The sequence below is a fragment of the Lachnellula hyalina genome (assembly GCF_007821495.1).
Source record: "Lachnellula hyalina strain CBS 185.66 chromosome Unknown contig00221, whole genome shotgun sequence".
NCBI lineage: Eukaryota > Fungi > Ascomycota > Leotiomycetes > Helotiales > Lachnaceae > Lachnellula > Lachnellula hyalina.
Window position 1 is genome coordinate 24575 of NW_022157335.1, and position 18028 is coordinate 42602.

The 18028-nt window shown below is 47.7% G+C and overlaps 6 protein-coding genes across 6 annotated transcripts; 3 read left to right on the forward strand and 3 right to left on the reverse strand.

Annotated features, from left to right (window-relative positions):
• Positions 1-23: 23 nt before the first annotated feature.
• fdxr (NADPH:adrenodoxin oxidoreductase, mitochondrial) lies at positions 24-1694 on the forward strand (the record flags this gene model as incomplete). The annotated part of the gene is made up of 3 exons (XM_031153592.1): positions 24-323; positions 377-820; positions 876-1694. 3 exons carry the CDS (start codon positions 24-26, stop codon positions 1692-1694), a joined length of 1563 nt encoding a protein of 520 aa, XP_031001659.1.
• Positions 1695-1733: 39 nt separating this feature from the next.
• Positions 1734-2834, reverse strand: LHYA1_G008673 (putative electron transfer flavoprotein subunit alpha, mitochondrial; the record flags this gene model as incomplete). The annotated part of the gene is made up of 2 exons (XM_031153593.1): positions 1734-2477; positions 2529-2834. The coding sequence occupies 2 exons, from the start codon at positions 2832-2834 to the stop codon at positions 1734-1736; spliced, it is 1050 nt and encodes a 349-aa protein (XP_031001658.1).
• Positions 2835-3283: 449 nt separating this feature from the next.
• ssr2 (SWI/SNF and RSC complexes subunit ssr2) lies at positions 3284-5525 on the forward strand (the record flags this gene model as incomplete). Its single annotated transcript, XM_031153594.1, has 3 exons — positions 3284-3422; positions 3469-4049; positions 4113-5525. The coding sequence occupies 3 exons, from the start codon at positions 3284-3286 to the stop codon at positions 5523-5525; spliced, it is 2133 nt and encodes a 710-aa protein (XP_031001657.1).
• Positions 5526-6754: 1229 nt separating this feature from the next.
• LHYA1_G008675 (uncharacterized protein) lies at positions 6755-8857 on the reverse strand (the record flags this gene model as incomplete). The annotated part of the gene is made up of 1 exon (XM_031153595.1): positions 6755-8857. One exon carries the CDS (start codon positions 8855-8857, stop codon positions 6755-6757), a length of 2103 nt encoding a protein of 700 aa, XP_031001656.1.
• Positions 8858-9248: 391 nt separating this feature from the next.
• Positions 9249-11290, forward strand: irc3 (putative mitochondrial ATP-dependent helicase; the record flags this gene model as incomplete). The annotated part of the gene is made up of 2 exons (XM_031153596.1): positions 9249-9494; positions 9539-11290. 2 exons carry the CDS (start codon positions 9249-9251, stop codon positions 11288-11290), a joined length of 1998 nt encoding a protein of 665 aa, XP_031001655.1.
• Positions 11291-15789: 4499 nt separating this feature from the next.
• Positions 15790-16874, reverse strand: KRR1 (KRR1 small subunit processome component; the record flags this gene model as incomplete). The annotated part of the gene is made up of 2 exons (XM_031153597.1): positions 15790-16764; positions 16815-16874. The coding sequence occupies 2 exons, from the start codon at positions 16872-16874 to the stop codon at positions 15790-15792; spliced, it is 1035 nt and encodes a 344-aa protein (XP_031001654.1).
• Between the last annotated feature and the right edge of the window lie 1154 nt (positions 16875-18028).

An 18028-nucleotide genomic window follows, 5' to 3' on the forward strand; every position in this document is an offset into this window, starting at 1 on the left:
AATGACGTTGGAAGTACAAAATCATGAATGTTTCCAGACCATGGGTTTGCACACGATGTGCTAGGTCTCTGATAAGAAGAGCCAGCCTGGTCCCTCGCGCAACACTCTCTCCGGCACAGCAACGAGGATATACTGTCCACCCTATCGCCCATAATGGAAGACCGTTCCGCATGGCCGTCATCGGGTCAGGCCCGTCTGGGTTCTATACTTCGTATAGGATAATGTCCAATATCGAGAATGCTGTTGTTGATATGTATGAGCATCTACCAGTGCCATTTGGATTGGTGCGGTTTGGCGTTGCACCGGATCATCCTGAAGTCAAGGTAGAGCCTTCCTCCTGAACAATTACAGAGCTTGAAGCTAAACTTTTTGGTAGAATTGCCAGGAGAAGTTCCAGGAAGTCGCAGAATCCCCACGATTCAACTTTGTCGGCAACATCTCGATTGGGGATCGACCTGGAGAATTACCATTAGAAACTCTTTTGCCACATTACGATGCCATTTGTTTTGCTTACGGAGCATCCAAAGACCGGACGTTAGGTATTCCTGGGGAAGATACTTTGAAAGGCATATATTCTGCTCGAGCTTTTGTTGGATGGTATAATGGTCTCCCGGAATATTCTGACCTAGCACCGGACCTGACACAAGGAGAAGAGGCTGTCATTGTTGGTCAGGGAAATGTGGCACTGGATGTTGCACGGATTCTTTCGGAAGATGTGGATGTTCTACGAAAGACTGATATTACGGAGCATGCTTTAGAGGTATTGAGCAAGAGTAGAATTAAGAGAGTCAGAGTTGTGGGACGAAGGGGTCCTAGACAGGTTTGTCGCTTGGAGTATATATTATATTACCCCCAAATGCTAACTGTTTCTTCAGGCTGCCTTTACAATCAAGGAAATTCGAGAGCTAATCAATCTTAGCAATGTTGCATTTCATCCAGTGGATGATTCTTTAATTCCAGAGGATATCTCCCATATACCAAGACCACGTCGGCGAATTATGGAGCTCCTGAGGAAAGGCGGCAGTACATCAGTTTCAGAAGCTCTCAAATCTTGGTCTCTAGATTTTTGCCTATCCCCTAACTCGTTCAATTCAAATCCACAGTCACCCGGCCAAATAGGCAGCATATCTTTTGAGAAGACAACCCTCTACCCAGGACCATTTGAGCAAGATGCTAAAGCAGTGGAGACGGGAGAAATCGTCGACATTCCCGCATCTTTGGCTTTTCGCTCAATAGGCTATAAGTCTGAAGCTCTTCCGGGTTTCAAGAAGCTAGGCATTCCATTTAATAACCGACAAGGGCTTATTCCGAATGATGGCGAAGGACGTATTATCCCAGATACAGACGAGATATTCATATCTGCCCTGCCTGGCATGTACTGTGCTGGATGGGTGAAAAGAGGCCCTACTGGTGTTATTGCCAGTACTATGACAGATGCATTTTCGACAGCAAATGCCATTGCTAGGGATTGGCACTTGACTGACTGGCCATTTCTTGGTGACCTAGATGAGTGGAACGTCTCTGGACTAGGATGGGAAGGTGTGAAAGCTATAGCCGAGAAAAGAGGTTGCAGGAGAGTTAGCTGGGAAGATTGGAAGAAAATCGATGCTGCAGAGAAGGAGAAAGGTCAAAAAAGGGGCAAGGTAAGGGAGAAATTCACAAAATTAGATGACATGCTCGCAGTTCTGGACTAGACGGGCTCAAGAGGTTAAAATCATAAGTTGTATTGTACATTATTGCTTGAGCTTCTCAGTAAGCTCCGGCACCTTATCAAAAAGATCTCCCACAAGTCCAATATCAGCGACCTGGAAGATCGGTGCATCGGCGTCTTTGTTTATAGCTGCAATGACCTTGCTGTCCTTCATGCCTGCTAAATGCTGAATAGCTCCTGAGATACCTGCACAAAGGTACAATTGGGGTGCCACAACCTTTCCGGTTTGTCCAACTTGCAAGCTGTTATCAGCGTATCCACTGTCAACAGCCGCTCTTGAAGCTCCGACTGCTGCTCCCAGTGCATCAGCCAGTGGCAACATAACCCTGTCGAAGTCCTCCTTCGATTTTAATCCACGGCCACCGGAGACAACCTTCCCAGCCGTCGCCAAATCAGGTCTATCTGATTTGGCAAGGTTTTCCGAAACCCATTCTGTTGGGCATTCTGCCTTGGGGTCTACTCCATCCTCAATAGATGCCGATCCACCCTCGGCCTCAGCGGCAGCAAACGCGGTACCTCTAATGGTGATGATCTTGATATCGTCCGATGATTCGACAGTGGCAATGGCATTACCGGCGTAGACGGGTCGTACGAAAGTCTTTTCATCTTCGATTGCTGTAATGTCGGATATTTGCTGGACGTCTAATAGTGCCGCAACGCGGGGCATTAAGCTCTTGCCAAACGCAGTGTGGCCCGCAATGATATGTGTATAGCCGCCCTTCTTAATATTTTCTACAAGTAACGGGGCGTAATTTTCTGGGAGTCCCTATATGACTGTCAATGACTACGAGGCTTGCAAGATACCAAGACTTCATACCTTGTCATATGCAGCATTATCCACTGCAATGATCTTCTCGATTCCACTGACTTTCGCGGCCTCCTCTGCCACAGCTTTGATGTTTCCTCCAGCAACAAAGCCAATGATTGATCCTCCCAGCTTTTGCGCAGCAGTTACTGCACCGAGTGACCCATGGTTGAGTTTGCCATCCTTTTGCTCTAGAATCGCAAGCGACGATAACAGCCGTGCAAGAGCGGAGAGAGAGGCAACAGGCGTAGGACCAGTGCTTCGCTTCAATTGAGTACGCGCCTGGCGCAGTACCGAATGACCTGCTCGTGGAATCATCTTGACGGGGCGAAAAGGTTGAAGATACTTCAATCGACCACCATCCGGCGTGGGGACCTTTATATGATGAAGGCCGAGCCCGAGGTAGAGCGGCAAATGATATGCCACCCCACCTCTGAGGTGGACATGTCACGTGTAATGTGAGGCACCAAGGCAGCTATAATTTAGAGGATTTCTGATCGCGACAACTGAAGCTCTTCGCGACTCTCAAAACTCAATCGTCAAATTGATCTAAATACGCGCCTCAACGTCAAGACCATCGTCAACGTCCCGCGCGTTGGCCTACAACTGGTCATACTAAGGCCTTTTCACCCACACAACGCGCATGAAATATCCCCGACCAATTTCGGTCATCTAAGCACCTCTTGCGCAAAGGGGGAAGAGCCATCTAAGGGACGAACAGCAGTTTGCGACAACTTGAATTGCTTGGGACCACGAATTTGTCGGATATGGACGACGAATCTTTGAACTTTGGCTCGGACGCCGCTGGCGCCACACCGCGAAGCAACTCGATTCTTGCTCAGCCGCCGTTGCCAGCAGAAACCGGGTCGGGCGAGGAGGGTAGCTCTGGTGGACAAGTCCCTGAATGTATGTCTTTTTGATACATGCAATCGACACCACTGACATAACCTAGCTGTCGATGTTTCCATGGCCGAAAGCGGTGCTGACACGTCTTCTGCGCCTATAAACAAGAATGATACCTCTACCACAACCCCAGCTGTTATTTCTGACAATCCCCTCGACGCTCCCCACGCCCCTCGACGGGAAGGTGACGAGGTCAAAGATGAAGAGATGGCAGATACTCAGGGCGAGTTAAAGCAAAGCCAAGAGCTTGCCGCGCAAGGTGAAGACGGCCCCGTTGTAGCAACAGAAGAACAGGCGGAGAAGACAAAGGCGTCTATCGAGTCATCCGCACGGGAGCACCTCATCTCTCAATCGCACTCTATCATTCTTCCCAGTTACAGCACTTGGTTTGATATGAATAAGATTAATGACGCTGAGCGAAAAGCACTACCGGAATTCTTCAACAACCGAAACCGCAGCAAGACACCGGCTGTTTACAAAGACTACCGGGATTTTATGATTAATACGTATCGACTCAACCCAATCGAGTATCTCACTGTCACTGCCTGTCGACGAAATCTTGCAGGCGATGTCTGCGCTATAATGCGGGTACATTCTTTCCTAGAACAATGGGGTCTCATAAACTACCAGGTAATTAGCATATATGATCCTTACTTACACGTTGGTGTTTTGAGCCAAACTTACGGAAATTAGGTTGATGCGGACCATCGACCATCAAACGTAGGGCCACCATTCACAGGCCATTTCAAAGTTATCTGTGATACTCCTCGAGGTCTCCAACCGTGGCAGCCGCATACCGATTCTGTAGTGAAGCAGGGTAGGCCCAATGCAAATACTAACGAAAAGGCTACCGCGGGGAAAACCCCGAAGACTGATCTTAACCTGGACATCGGCCGGAACATCTACGAACCCACCGCGAGGGATGGCAAACTGAAAGCTACGACAACAACCGAGAAGCAAGCCAATGGAGACGGCCCTGCAACAAACGGAACATCACCTAAATTAATCGAAGATCTTGTCAGACCTTCCATCCCAAAGATCAACTGCTTCTCCTGCGGTATCGATTGCACTCGTGTTCACTATCACAATGGTAAAATAATCGATTCTACACCTGGCAAGAACAAGTACAATCTGTGCCCAAACTGCTTTGCGGAAGGGCGAATGCCACAAAATCAACAACAAATGCATTACACCAAGACTGAGAATCCAACATATACAGGCATTCCTGATCGAGAAGCACCCTGGAGTGATGGTGAGGTCCTTCGCCTTCTTGAAGCTTTGGAGAGAAGTGATGATGATTGGACGGAGGTCGCGGAGTACGTCGGAACTAGGACCAAGGAAGAGTGTGTGGTCAAGTTTTTGCAATTTGAGATTGAAGACAAGTATCTAGATGCGGAGCCTATCGATTCGCTTGGAATTGGCATGTTAGGCCCCGAAGGCGGCCATCTCCCTTTCAGCCAGGCTGACAACCCTGTCATGTCTGTCATTGGCTTCCTCGCTGGTATCTCGCAACCCAGCGTGACTGCGGCGGCTGCTAACAAGACGGTTGAGGCGATGAAGCAAAGCCTCCGGGATCAACTCGAGAAACCTAAATCATCCGAGAAGGGGAAAGAGAAGGACACTTCTGATTCGATGGAGATCGACATTAGACACGATGTCACAACTACGACCACCACGACTACCTCTCATTCTCAACTTGCTACAGTCCCACTTGCAACCGTTGCCGCTCGAGCTGGCGGCCTTGCATCACACGAAGAACGAGAGATGACACGCCTAGTATCCGCCACCGTGAATGCCGAACTTCAGAAGATGGAACTGAAGCTCAAGCAATTTGCCGAGATGGAGGAAATCCTACAAGCCGAGCGCCGAGAGTTAGAGCGAGGCCGCCAACAGCTGTTCCTAGATCGCCTAGCCTTCAAAAAGCGCGTTAAGGATGTTCAGGAGGGTCTGAAGGCTGCATCTACGACTGGAGGAGACGAGGCAATTAGACTGGCACAGAATGTGATGACTGGAAGCGAGAAGCTGGCATTTAATGGTGTTACACCAGCCGCGGACAGTGTGCAGCCCTTAAGCGCGAATGGGCAAATAAAGAGCTATGACGTTTGAAAATGTTATTGGGGATTTGGGAGAATGGAAGCACAGGATGAAGGGAAGGGGAGCAGTGTAATCAAATCTGGCGTATTGGGGTTGAATATGGATGCATGATTGCGAAAAAATCTCGAATGCGGCGCGCATCAAGCTTTTTCTTGTTACGAGTATGCGTCTACCTGTATTTTCAGACCTCATTTTTATTACGCTCTTCGGAAGTCTTGAGGAGAAGGATGAATTCTGGGATGTTTTTCAATGTGTATTCCTAGAGATAAATGAAATGCAAAGGTCGCTTACAATATTCGCTGGAGCAGTTGGAAATTTGGTTTTATCTAGTTGATCCTTTTATTGCGCACTTTGATGTTTAGCCTCTCTCCTGTTCCTCACGGCTATTTGCCTCTTCTTACTACCTTGCCCTTGCCCTTGCCCTTCGCCTTTACATTCCTCACCCTAGGTTCTCGATAGCTTGGCCTGCGAATTCTCGGGAGTTAGCATTGCTAACTGCGATAGAGAACTCTGGGGGGTTTCAAGTTCAAGCTCTCAAAAAGAGAATCTTTCAATCAAGGTTATCTATAGAAAAAAACATCAACGCCTCGAAATGCGTGCACAAATCACGTACATTTTACTTCGAACTCGGAGATCATAGGCCTTGCAATGTGTCGCTGGCATGGATAGCGCAGGTGTGATTTCGCGGGTTGGAGGGTCTGGTAGTGTTATTGCGGCGAAGCGGAAGAACTTTGTATTTGCGATAGCTGCCAAGTTCTTGGAGTCAGCGATGGATGGATTGATGGATGATGCTTGGATGATAAAAAAGGATCCGGTCATGTTGCGGAGCTCTGAGGATTTCGAGGAGGTGGGGTCTTACCAAGCGCGCGCGCCCTTGTTGTAATCATCTTGGGGCGGGGTGAAGTCTTGGAAGCTGGTGATGTGTAGAATGTCGTTGTGAGGTGGTTTGGATTTCTGTTTGCGACTTTGAGAGAGAAGAACGTTTTTTCTTTCTGGAGTTCTGGAGAAATGGAGATGAGATGTAGATATGTGTTGGTGAGATGAGAATCAATATGCTTACTTGGTATTATTGTTCTCCTGATGGGAGTAAATTGACTATTGTCTTGGGAGGAGATAGGACAAAGTAGTGAATTGAACTGGTTCCTATTGTGAAGAGTAGCGAGACAATAGATCTGAGCGATTTAATATGTCAAGTGAATTTGTGATGGCTTAATCTCAATATTCTATTTTAGTATCTCTTACTATTCTAAATTCTCAGACTCGCCAGATACACTTCGGTGTCCAGCTACAGGACCCTCATCATCTAATTTCTCGACATCAGATGGTTCAGAATTGCTATCGGTTGCCTCATGCTCTCCTTCACTTCCACCCACAAGCCGCTCTGACCTATCTCCATCGCCCTCACTATCATCATTGTCCACTTCAGCAACACCTCCTTCATCACTCTCAGCCACAAGTCTATCCGACCCATCTCCCTCGCTCTCTTCAATATCGTCACTGTACACTTCAGCAACACCTCTCTCCTCTTTGCGCATCGCACGCCTGGACTTCCTCCACCGGTTCTTCCTAAATGCCTCCTCAGGTATCGGTTCCTTGAAGACCTCCCATTCACTCATTGCTTCAATCCTTTCCCTCCAATCCTCTCCGTCTCTAGTTTCCCTTATGCCCTTGGATGCCTCATCCTGATCGACCAATTCATCCTTAATGATCTCATCCGGCGGCTCTTGCTCTAAAATCTTCCACAGCTCGATCTCTTCGGCCTTGCTAGCGCGCATATCATAGGCCTCGGCTGCTGTTTCTTCGGCGTAGAGGGCTGCTAAATGTGCGTGAGCGCGATTTTGCGCCCGCTCTGGGCGGTTCGAGGAATCGGTTTCGGGATCTGAGGTGAGGTTGTCTATGTCGTTTTCATCTTCTGATGCGTCGTCCACGCTAGAATCCGAGGATGGGTCTGATCGGTCATCAGCTGGACGGCTCGTGGAACGAGAGCGTGAGCGGAAACGTTCTGTAGGTTGCAGTTCTGATTCAACTTCGTCGTATGACATAGCTACATCTCCGTCCCCTGAAGAATCGTCGTTCACAACCCGTAACCTATTTCTCCTAGAAGCTTTCACCCAGAACTCGTTGCTATCCCCTTTCATTTTCAGAATGGCAACAGCTGCTTCCACATCATCAGGTTTGACTTCTGCGTGTTTGACCTTCTTAGACCTCGTAGCCTTTTCCCGTGACATGGCGCAGAACAGTGTAGTTTGAAGCAACCGCTTCGTATGATTAAAAGCAAGAGAGTGGAAATCTTCGAACGCCGTAGCCCGAATGGCTGGTTGTTCTCCCTCCTCAGCCAAGTCTTGCCAATTATCATCAACATTAGAATTCATGAAAACTTGACTTGAGAGTTCCAGCCAATTCCTGAGATTGAACAGATTGGTTGCCGGAAGTACTTGGTCGATAGCGGCTTCTCCTTCGCCGTCTCGTCGATATTTCTCTAATCGACGAGCAATGGTTTCCGTGACAAGCCATGTATCTCCCCATTTCGCCTTTTCCACCTTCTCTTCATGGAGCTCTTGGCGGGAAACGAGAAAATCCCCTGCTTTTTCTAAAATTGCACAGCACTCTTCGCTGATTTCTACTGCTGCTGGGATATCTGTGAGCGGGAGAGACCGATCCTCGTGACTGATTTTATCTACTAATCCTTCATGCAGAAGAAGAATGTACTCGTGGACTTCTTGTTCGGATTTAGTTCCAATCTGCTCCGCAATCCCACGAATATCATCTCTTCCCAAGCGCTGCAAAGCCGAATAAAATTTATCTTTCTCTTGAGACGTCCAAATCGAGATGCCAATTTGAGTCTTTGGAAACTCGTCCCAGCCGCGAGCCAATTTGGTGGTGACATCATGAATATTGGTATTCATAAGCTCACGATATTTGTTATTGTGGTAAGCCTTCAAGCGCTTGGCTCTCAAACCACTTGCTGGCTTGTGCGATTTCCGTTTGCGAGGACGGGAAATAGAGGGCCGGTTCAGGCGTTTGATCTCACTTGGAGATTCTGGGCCTTGGAAGGTTGCAGCCCATGATTCTGCATTCTGACGGTTTTGCTCCTCTATGAAAGCTCCATCTTGAGACTCTTCCGTGTCTGACGCTATGTCGCGATTATTACCTGATCGATCCGACGTTGCTATATTCGACGTCTTGGTCCTTCGTCCTTTTCCGGAGCTGGTAGCTCTAGGACTAGCTTTTCCTTCCTCATCAGACAAGCTTTGTTCGCTTTCCGGGTTCTCATATGCTGATCCTGAATCTTCATCTGGGAATGGGAAAGGCCTTCCCAAGGGATCTAGGTCCTCAGTCTCCATCATTTCGCCTGTTATTTGGTTTCAGGCGAGGTTTGTAGATGGTGGTTTCGACGGCAAACATGTTAATTCAGGTATTGAAGTGAATTCAGGTTGTTGTTTTTGGTAGGCCGAACTAATGACTTAAACGGGCGTCGAGCAGAACTAAAAAAGTGAGGACCTCTCTAGAGAGGGTGAAGTCGACTTTAAGTTTCTATGTCGATATGATAGAGAGGGGCGAATAGCTGGATTTTCTCGGGACTTTGCCTGATACATGAAGGCACAAGATCGCCCGAGAAATTTGATACAGTAAAGGGCTCGCCTCGCGGCTCGGATCGGTTGAAGCGCGCGTCAACCGAAAAAGCAGAGAAGAAACGACGACATCAGACTTTGGAATGCAAAATAAGACGTACCTATGCCACCAAATTCAAGAGGATGGCTTGCACTGTTTCGGAAATGGAAGTTAGCTTCTTCCATAGTACTTCCCCGCCGATATGCCACCAAGTCCACTGCCCTCCCTGGCTTGATTAACCCTAGTGGCCCTCCGTTGAAGATTCGCCTCAGACAGTACCAAGAAGAATGCATCCAAGCTGTGCTTTCCCACCTTGAAAAGGGCGATAAGAGATTAGGGATATCTTTGGCTACTGGAAGTGGGAAAACGGTGAGGATACTCTACGGCCTTATGCAGATTGAGCATACTAACAGACTCTTAAGGTTATTTTCACCCAGCTCATAGACCGTGTAAAACCCCATGCCAAGGGCGCTGACCAGACCCTTATTCTCGCACATCGACAAGAACTCGTAGAGCAAGCGGCTCGCCATTGCACCAATGCCTATCCTACGAAAACGGTCGAAATCGAGATGTCCTCTATGCACGCGAGTGGATCTGCAGATATAACTGTGGCTAGCATCCAGAGTATTACATCTGGGGACCGAATATCAAAGTTCAACCCAAATCGATTCAAGCTTGTTCTCGTTGATGAAGCACATCATATCGTAGCCCCCGGATATATGAGGACATTGGATCATTTTAAACTTTCGAAGGCACAACCAAGCTCCCCTGCTCTGGTGGGAGTCTCGGCCACTTTATCGCGATTTGATGGACTCAGGCTAGGCGCTGCTATTGATCAGATTGTGTATCATAAGGACTACATCGATATGATAGGGGAGAAGTGGCTTTCGGACGTTATGTTTACTACAGTTCAGACCAAAGCGGATGTATCCAAGGTTAAGAAGGGTGCTAATGGCGATTTCAAAGCTGGAGAGCTCTCTGAAGTCGTCAACACGGATGAGATCAATAAGGTCACTGTTCGTAGCTGGCTTGCCAAGACAGAGGGACGAAAATCGACGTTAGCTTTTTGTGTTGATCTTGCACATGTGGAAGGACTAACAAATACGTTTCGAGAGCATGGGATAGATGCTCGTTTTATCACTGGTGATACACCGAAGCCTGAACGGAGCAATCGTTTGGATGCCTTCAAAAGAGGGGAGTTCCCGGTCCTTGTAAATTGCGGCGTCTTTACAGAAGGCACGGATATACCAAATATCGATTGTGTATTGTTAGCCCGTCCAACCAAGTCGAGAAATCTTCTCGTTCAGATGATCGGTCGGGGGATGAGATTGCACCCTGGGAAAAAGAACTGTCACGTCATAGACATGGTGGCAAGTCTCGCGACCGGAGTTATCTCAACGCCTACCCTTTTCGGCCTCGACCCATCCGAAGTTGTGGAAGATGCGACTGTAGACGATATGAAAGCGATCCAAGCCCGGAAAGAAGCTGAAGAAGCAAGAGGTCACAATGCCACTGAAGTCTCGACCGCGAAACAATCGGGGCCAATCACAAATACCGTAACCTTCACCGACTATGAATCCGTGTTTGATCTGATCGAAGATACAACCGAAGAGCGCCATATCAGATCAATGTCACCCCACGCATGGGTCTGCATTGCCCAAGACCGTTATATCTTAACAAACTCAAACGGTTCATACGTAAAACTAGAACGAAACTTCAAAGAAGAGGCTGGCGACGACCAATTCCTTGTCACAGAAATAGCTGCTCTCAGCCCCGCAATCTCCAAGTCCCCCTTCTCCAAACCACGCAAGATTGCAAAGGCTCTCACATTTGATGACGCGATCCATGCTGCGGATACATACGCAGCGAAGAAATACCCCTTTCAATTCATATCTCGAAATCAAAGGTGGAGGAGCAAACCTGCGACTGAGGGACAACTTTTGTTTCTCAACAAGCTGAGACTAAAGGATGATCAGTTGGGTCCTGAGAGTTTGACGAAAGGAAGAGCCGGCGATATGATCACGAAGCTTAAGCATGGTGCTCGTGGTAGGTTTGCAAGCTTGGAGGCAGATAGGAGGAGGCAGGGGAAGGCAAGGTTGAAGGTGGAACAGGAGCGGGGATTGAGGGATCGGGAAAAGGTTCGCGTTGGACCTCTTTTGGATTGAAGAGCCCGTGGATTTCATCACATGTGTATGGTTGATGCGTGTGCTTGCGTTGTTCTGCGATACCCCTGGAGTTTGCATTTTATACTCCGTTTTTGGTCCCAAGGGCGATCAACTCATTACATATACAGATATACTGGTGTTTTCAGGCAGTGCTCGTCATTACAGATGTATCAATAGCAACTTTGCTACTTAGTCAACAGAGCAATACGATGGATAGCTTTGTTTGTACAAACTTCCTCGTCGATATCGCATGTTTGAAAAATGGTAGGGTCCTGCAGCATTTGATGTGCTATATTGCATTATTGCTCAAGTGAAAATTCATCAACATTGTCATAGCCCTAAAAGCTATATGAAGGACTCGTCGTTTTAGGAAGGGGCCAAGAAATAGGTAAGTGGCAGAATTTGGTCGTACTTCGCTTATAAGTAAGGTAAGTGCCATGCTTTACTTGTATGCCAAACTACCTACCTACCTATTCGACCTATTCACTTTCTATCTTAACGCGGCTTGACCTGCCATCTTGCCAACCCACAGTGAATCAATGCAGTTGAGCCATGACAAGATGGCATCGCGTGCCCCATCCCACTGGTCATCTTTCGAAGAAGTGTTCTCTGACGACGAGACAGAAGACGAGGACCACAGCCCGACAACACCACCACTATCTGCCACCTCCCAGAAGAAGACTGCTCCTGTGAGAAAGCCGCCCCGAAGCAGTCGACAGCCACCCTCCACCCACTATTATCCGGAATTCAAAGCCGTGACAAAGGAAGAAAACATACTTCGCGGTGGTTTCGGTCTGCCTCCAAAGCCTGAGCGTTCATCTTTCAGATGCTACCCTCCCCCTTCGAATGCAGCCTACAGCGTTGACACCCACTTTCGCGTCCCGAGACTGCACTGCGAGAGAATCGAACGAGAAGTGAATGGGCAGGTAGGGCTCGGCATTGACGGTGTGAATCTCGATTTCCAATCCGAAGTCGACGCCAAGATCGAGAATTCTATCAAATCAAGAGTCGAGGCAATGGCCGAGGACGGTAGCGAAGGAGCAGCTTCCGAATCATTTGGCCAAAAAACCAAAGGTCAAATGATGGCTGACAAGGTGAATTTCGAACGCCCAGCATGGGTCAGTGCCACTCCTGGAGTTAGTGGCGCCATACTTCCGCCCGACGAGCAGAAGAGGGACTTTATTGAGATGATTGATCAGAACGGGAATGAACGGAGCAATCTTGAGCTCTGCTACAAATGCTACAAACGACATATTATCCCCGGTTCACCTCTTACACTTGGCGACCGCGATAAATGCTATTCCTCCCTCCCCGATTGGTGGCCGAGAGACATGGGTAAAAATCCTTGGGACAAGTATGTCACCTTCTTGAATGAGATTGTTGGGCTACAAGATACCTTGAAGGGATATGGTCGCCAAAAGGATCCAGGTAAGTTAGAAACTATCGAAGTTTTGTAAAGTCTCTGCCTTGAGAATGCATTGCTAATCTATTGATGCTACAGCAAAGCCTCAATGGAATCTACATTTCCACGAAAAGAAGGGCGGTTGGACGACACAGCACGCACGCAGACATGGTGGATGGTGGAAGTGTCGCACTGGACCAGAGGCGCCCGAATTGGAGCAGAAATGCGAGCATTGTCACAAGCCAAAGACTCAAGCCGAGATAGATGCTGCATATGAGGCAATTCCCACTGCAGTTGAGTTGAGGAACCACTACGATTTAATTGACAGGCTGTTCGCGAAGCAAGGAATGAAAGACAAAGAAGCTGCATTAGTAATGTTAAAGTCACAAGGTATCTCACAACACCTCGGAAAGCCTATGGATGATGCGGAGAGAATTCGACTTATGAATGCGAGAGGTAATTGTGGTCCATCAAAAAGTCGGGCGGGTATTCTCCTCGGTCTGGGCGAGTCTTCTACGTCCCCTACGAAGTTGTGGCATGCAGATGACAAGTCGTCTATTTCTGCTCCTTTTTCCGCACCCACTTCATCCACTTCATCATAATGGTAGGAGATGGTAGTGTCAAACAAGACTCTAGTATTTGATCATGGCGTTACCTTGCATAATACCCAACACCGTGGCGATATATGCTTTTTGGCGTTCACTACAGACTTGACTTTGCGTGCAAAGCAGACTTTGTATTGGTAGCTACATAGAATAAGATATTGATCTCGAGTATTTGCCGTTTGCAACGTGTCTCGGATTTCAAAAGGCAGCTGGGCATGGCTTGTTAGCGGCACTGAGAGCTGTCTGGCGTCCAAGCATTTTTAGAGCCGCTTCAATCTTCCAACAACTGCCCCCTGCCCCCCCCCCCCCCCTGTGCCATAATCAGTAGCTCCATCAAATAATTACTACTCCCACTTTGTAAATTCAAGCCTGTTTATTTGCACTTTCTTTTTGGTATGAGGTTGAAGTGTTCAGCCCGCGTCGCTCGGTCGGTCCTTCCCTTTTTCTTGTAATTGCTTACTTCCGTACATGAGTGTACCTTCTTCATAGTTCTTTCCTTCATTTATGAGTGCACCCTATAAGTGCCACCATCAGATCTTTCTCGTCTCGGAATTCTCCCTCCTTTATTGTCACAACACTTCACAAACATAAACACACAATTTGTGCCACAACTAGTCACATAGCTGCTGCCTATCATCAAGCTCTCGTATCTTATCGAGACGAATTTGCAGACATGCCTCGTCAATCCAAGAGGAAAGTCAAGCCCGTCCTCACGGACGACTTCGACAACAAACTCCAACGACAATCTGAAAATGACCTCGCCGGAAATTCCGTTTCTGAAACAACATCCTCCGATATTAAATTCGAATCTGAAGATGGTACCGATACCTTTGTCCTCATACCCAGCTCTACTAGCTCTCGACGCTGGGCCTTTCCGGCCATGCTATTTGAAGATGGACAGAGGGAACAAAGTCATCACCACCCCAGAATATTCTCCAGGGGAAGCAAACACGAGGTTCAGAAGCTCAAAGAAAACGTCGAAAAGTCTGATCGTCGGTCTGAAGACTACCTCCTCGCGCGCGCGCCAATATTGGCGAATCCGAAACCGTAATCGAAAGTTTGAAGAAGAAGCTTGCTGCGGATGAGATACAAAAGGAAGGAAATTTGAAGGTCGCCGCAGACGTCGCAATGCGATATACGGAGCTTGACACATATCGACACAGGATGGAGACACTCTTCGTACACCTCCAGGCTTCTGTCGAAACTGCTGGATTGGACAGGAACGTTGCATCTCTGTGGATGATTCTTAAGATCTGGCTCGCTCGGAAGGCAACTGCACCTCCGACTACGGCCACTACAACCACCAAAGCTCTGAACTTCCTCGACATCTTTCCCGACAAACAATCTGCGCTCGGGGATTTCAAAGCTTGGATTAACTTATACCTGACTAAGCTTAACTCTGACCCTGCTCAATGCGGTGTTTGGATGAAAAACGTGATTTGGAGTGGATATCATATCCGGACGCTGTCTCAAGTCGAATTGAGCACTCACTTGTCAAGCTGGGGATTTGGAGCGTTGGAGAATGAGCTACTGTCAAAAGAAATAATATATGCGAGACGTGTAAGTAGAAGTTGTTTCGAACTAAAGAAAGTACCCAGCTGATGAATTTAAACAGATGATGCGAACAAGAGAGAGAGGATTCTTACTTGGGTTCGTATGGGGCCTAATTGATGGGGAACAAGATGACATTCAGCTGGCTTGGAAAGTCTCCAAGACTATGGTCCACCTCATCCATTTGAATGTTATGGTTTATATCATGTGGAAGATGTGGCATGATTGGTATTAGCTCTGATCTCAGGATCGCGGCGTACACCGAGGCGTATAGTGATCAGACCTGAGCATTTTATAATGACCACGAAGAGGAGTTTGGTTTGGCACTTGCATTGTAATTATATATTTGGAGGAGTCAGAAAATGTGAGTTCTACAACCACATATTCGTCTGTTGAAAGGTGGTGACTTGAAGGCCCTAGCACGGCCAAGTCTTAATAGGCCTTCTCAAGGCCGTAGAACAGCACAATGCCATAAAATCAAGTGATAGACAAAGTATACAATGTATAACTTCAAGCATGCTCAAGGCTAGACAATGGTTTTATATGCTAGCCGCTCTAGACATCGAATTCCTGTCGAAATCTTACACTTCTTGTTTCCATGACCATCATCCTGCCGTGTGCTAATATGTTGTTAATCAGACATAGCATATATTTCGAGCCTCGCCCTAGCTATGCGTCTTCTTTCAATCACATGCAATCTTATGTTGAGAGATCACGTGGTCGGGTAAAATAGGGGAGTTTATTTTATCTTAAGGTAGGCAGGAAAAGTGACACCGTGACTTCAGGTTGAAAGTTTGCAATCGGTGGTCGGTTTTGTAATTTAGTACGAGGTAGGTGAAGACAGGTATATGGTATTCGACTAAGCAAGATGCCCAACTCCACTTAAGTCCTTTATAAACGCCATCGCCAAATGCCCATGAAATAGAAAATACAGTCCGTACTTAATCTTCCTCAACAATGACCTCTTTCCTCTTCTTCTTCTTCTCTTTCTTGACATCCTTCTCCTCTCCATCTTCTCTATCCCGCTTCCTCTTCTTCTTCTCCTTCTTCTCCTCCTTGGGCGCCACAAACTCCTTTTCTCTTTCCTTCTCCCTCTCTACCTTCTTGTCTCGCTGCTTCTCCAGTCGTTCCTCCTTCCCAGCGCGTTCCTTCGCTTGCTTCGACAGCCAGTACTCGCCACTCTCAATCTGCAGATCCACCTTGCTCTTCTCCTGCGCCGGCGGGAACGGCGTATACGTCTTCTTACTCTTATCGGTAACCTTCAGCGGCACGCGACGCTTACTCAGATTGCGATTCTTGAAATGCGGTAGAAAGCGATCCCAGCTCTCGCCCGCCAGTTCCGGATCTTTCGCCAACTCGCGTTTTATCATGAGCTCCTTGATGTGGTAGATGGGGTGGATATTCGCCATGCAGTCTTCGATAATACGTCGAACCTCCTTGAGCCCTTTATACGGCCCCATTGCCGCTACCGTGTTTCCCTGCACCAGCAAATAGCATTCTGTAAGAAGTTCCAACGCCTTGAGCGTACTGCCCTGTGGACCGAGGATTCGTTGGCGGCGCTTCACGAAACGCTCTTTATTGCGCACCAGGTTGCGGATCTTGATGACGTCGCAGGCTACGCCGTCGTCGAGGATCTTGACTGCTTGGGGTGCGGGCACGCTTCGGGCGAGTAGTTTGATCAGATCGCGCGCGTTGAGGATGGAGGCTGGGTCGAAGGTTTTGCGGGTCGTTTTCACGGTCATGGAACCTTCGACGAGATCGAGCGTGCAGGCGATGCCGAATTTCTCCAGGGATCGCGTTATGAGGGGCCAGGCTTCACGGAGGTATACTTCGCGGTATTTGGGAAAGAGGGTTGCGAAGGAGGATTCTTCGGTGAAGGTTCCGCCTGCGTTGTCGGTGGGTGTGAAGGGGTCGATCTGGGAATTGTTAGTTTTGTTTTGGCTTGGGGAGTGCGATTATAGCTTACCTTCCACTTGTCTATATCATCTGTATCCCATGGTTTCTCTTTTTTGTGCGTGGAAGGCATCTTGGCTTCTGGTGGTGGGGTAGTTTGTAGGTGAGCTTCACGGTTAAAAAAAAAAGTCTGGAGCTGAAGATTTAATTGTAAAGGGTCGCCGTAGCTCCACGCTAGTTATTGCGGCAGCCAAATAGGAACTGCTATGAGTCACGTGCTTCTCTCACCATTTCGTCTGAATACGACTACGACTTACTATCACGAGACCCATAATATCTTTCGAAGAAGAAGACCAAGTATCCCAGGCTCTAAGTCGAGTCATATTCGTAGCAATTGTACTGTTGCGAACATGTGGCAATGGCTGCTTCTAGACTGACCGTAAGATTAGTTTTGAACTCAGGGGTAAAGGCCAGCCACAAACAGTCTTGAAAGCGTCACGATGTCGTAAGATTTTATCAGCCCTGCTATTTTAGCGTCTCGGATTAGGTTGTTTACTACTTCCTACTCCGTAAGGTAATTTACTGTATCGCGCGGACTGCCGATTGATCCACAGGCATTCCCAGGACCCTAGCGCGGATCATCTGTTATCAGCATCAGATTTGATAAACGGTTTTATGAAAGAGACCAGATGCACAAGATCATGAGGTTTGACTTTGGCATGAGGTTTTGGATCCTTCGCATCTGAAGGAGTTAGCTGAATCTTATATAAAAGCGCGAGACGTAGCTCGAATACTAGGACGTGATTAGGTATGTTAGCCTGCCCTGTCTATGGAGAGACATGAATTCTTATTGATCCGCTTCACAATCCGGGGGAAGATGAATAAGAGACAAAAAACAAAAGCCACAACCACGAAAGAACGACTATAACCGCAAGCCGCTCAGTTCTATTAATCTTAATTACGTTTACATTTGCATTCTTCATAATGGTCCATTCCATTGGGCGAATTGCGCATTTGTTGTACCTTGCGTCAAAAGAACCCCTAAAATAGATCTGCATATCGGGGTAGCGCGAGGATAACGGTTAAGGGGGATGGATAGCTAGGGAGGGCTGTCAGCAAAGCAAGTCCTTTTCCAAACCAAAACAAACCAAACACCAACCAGCTCAGCATCTTCATCTTTTTTCACCCTCATGGCTATCTAGACAATACACTCGCTATTTCTTGTACACCAGATCGGTTCTTCGGATCCATTGAGTCACTCGTTTGAACAGTTCAAACTTTGCCTTT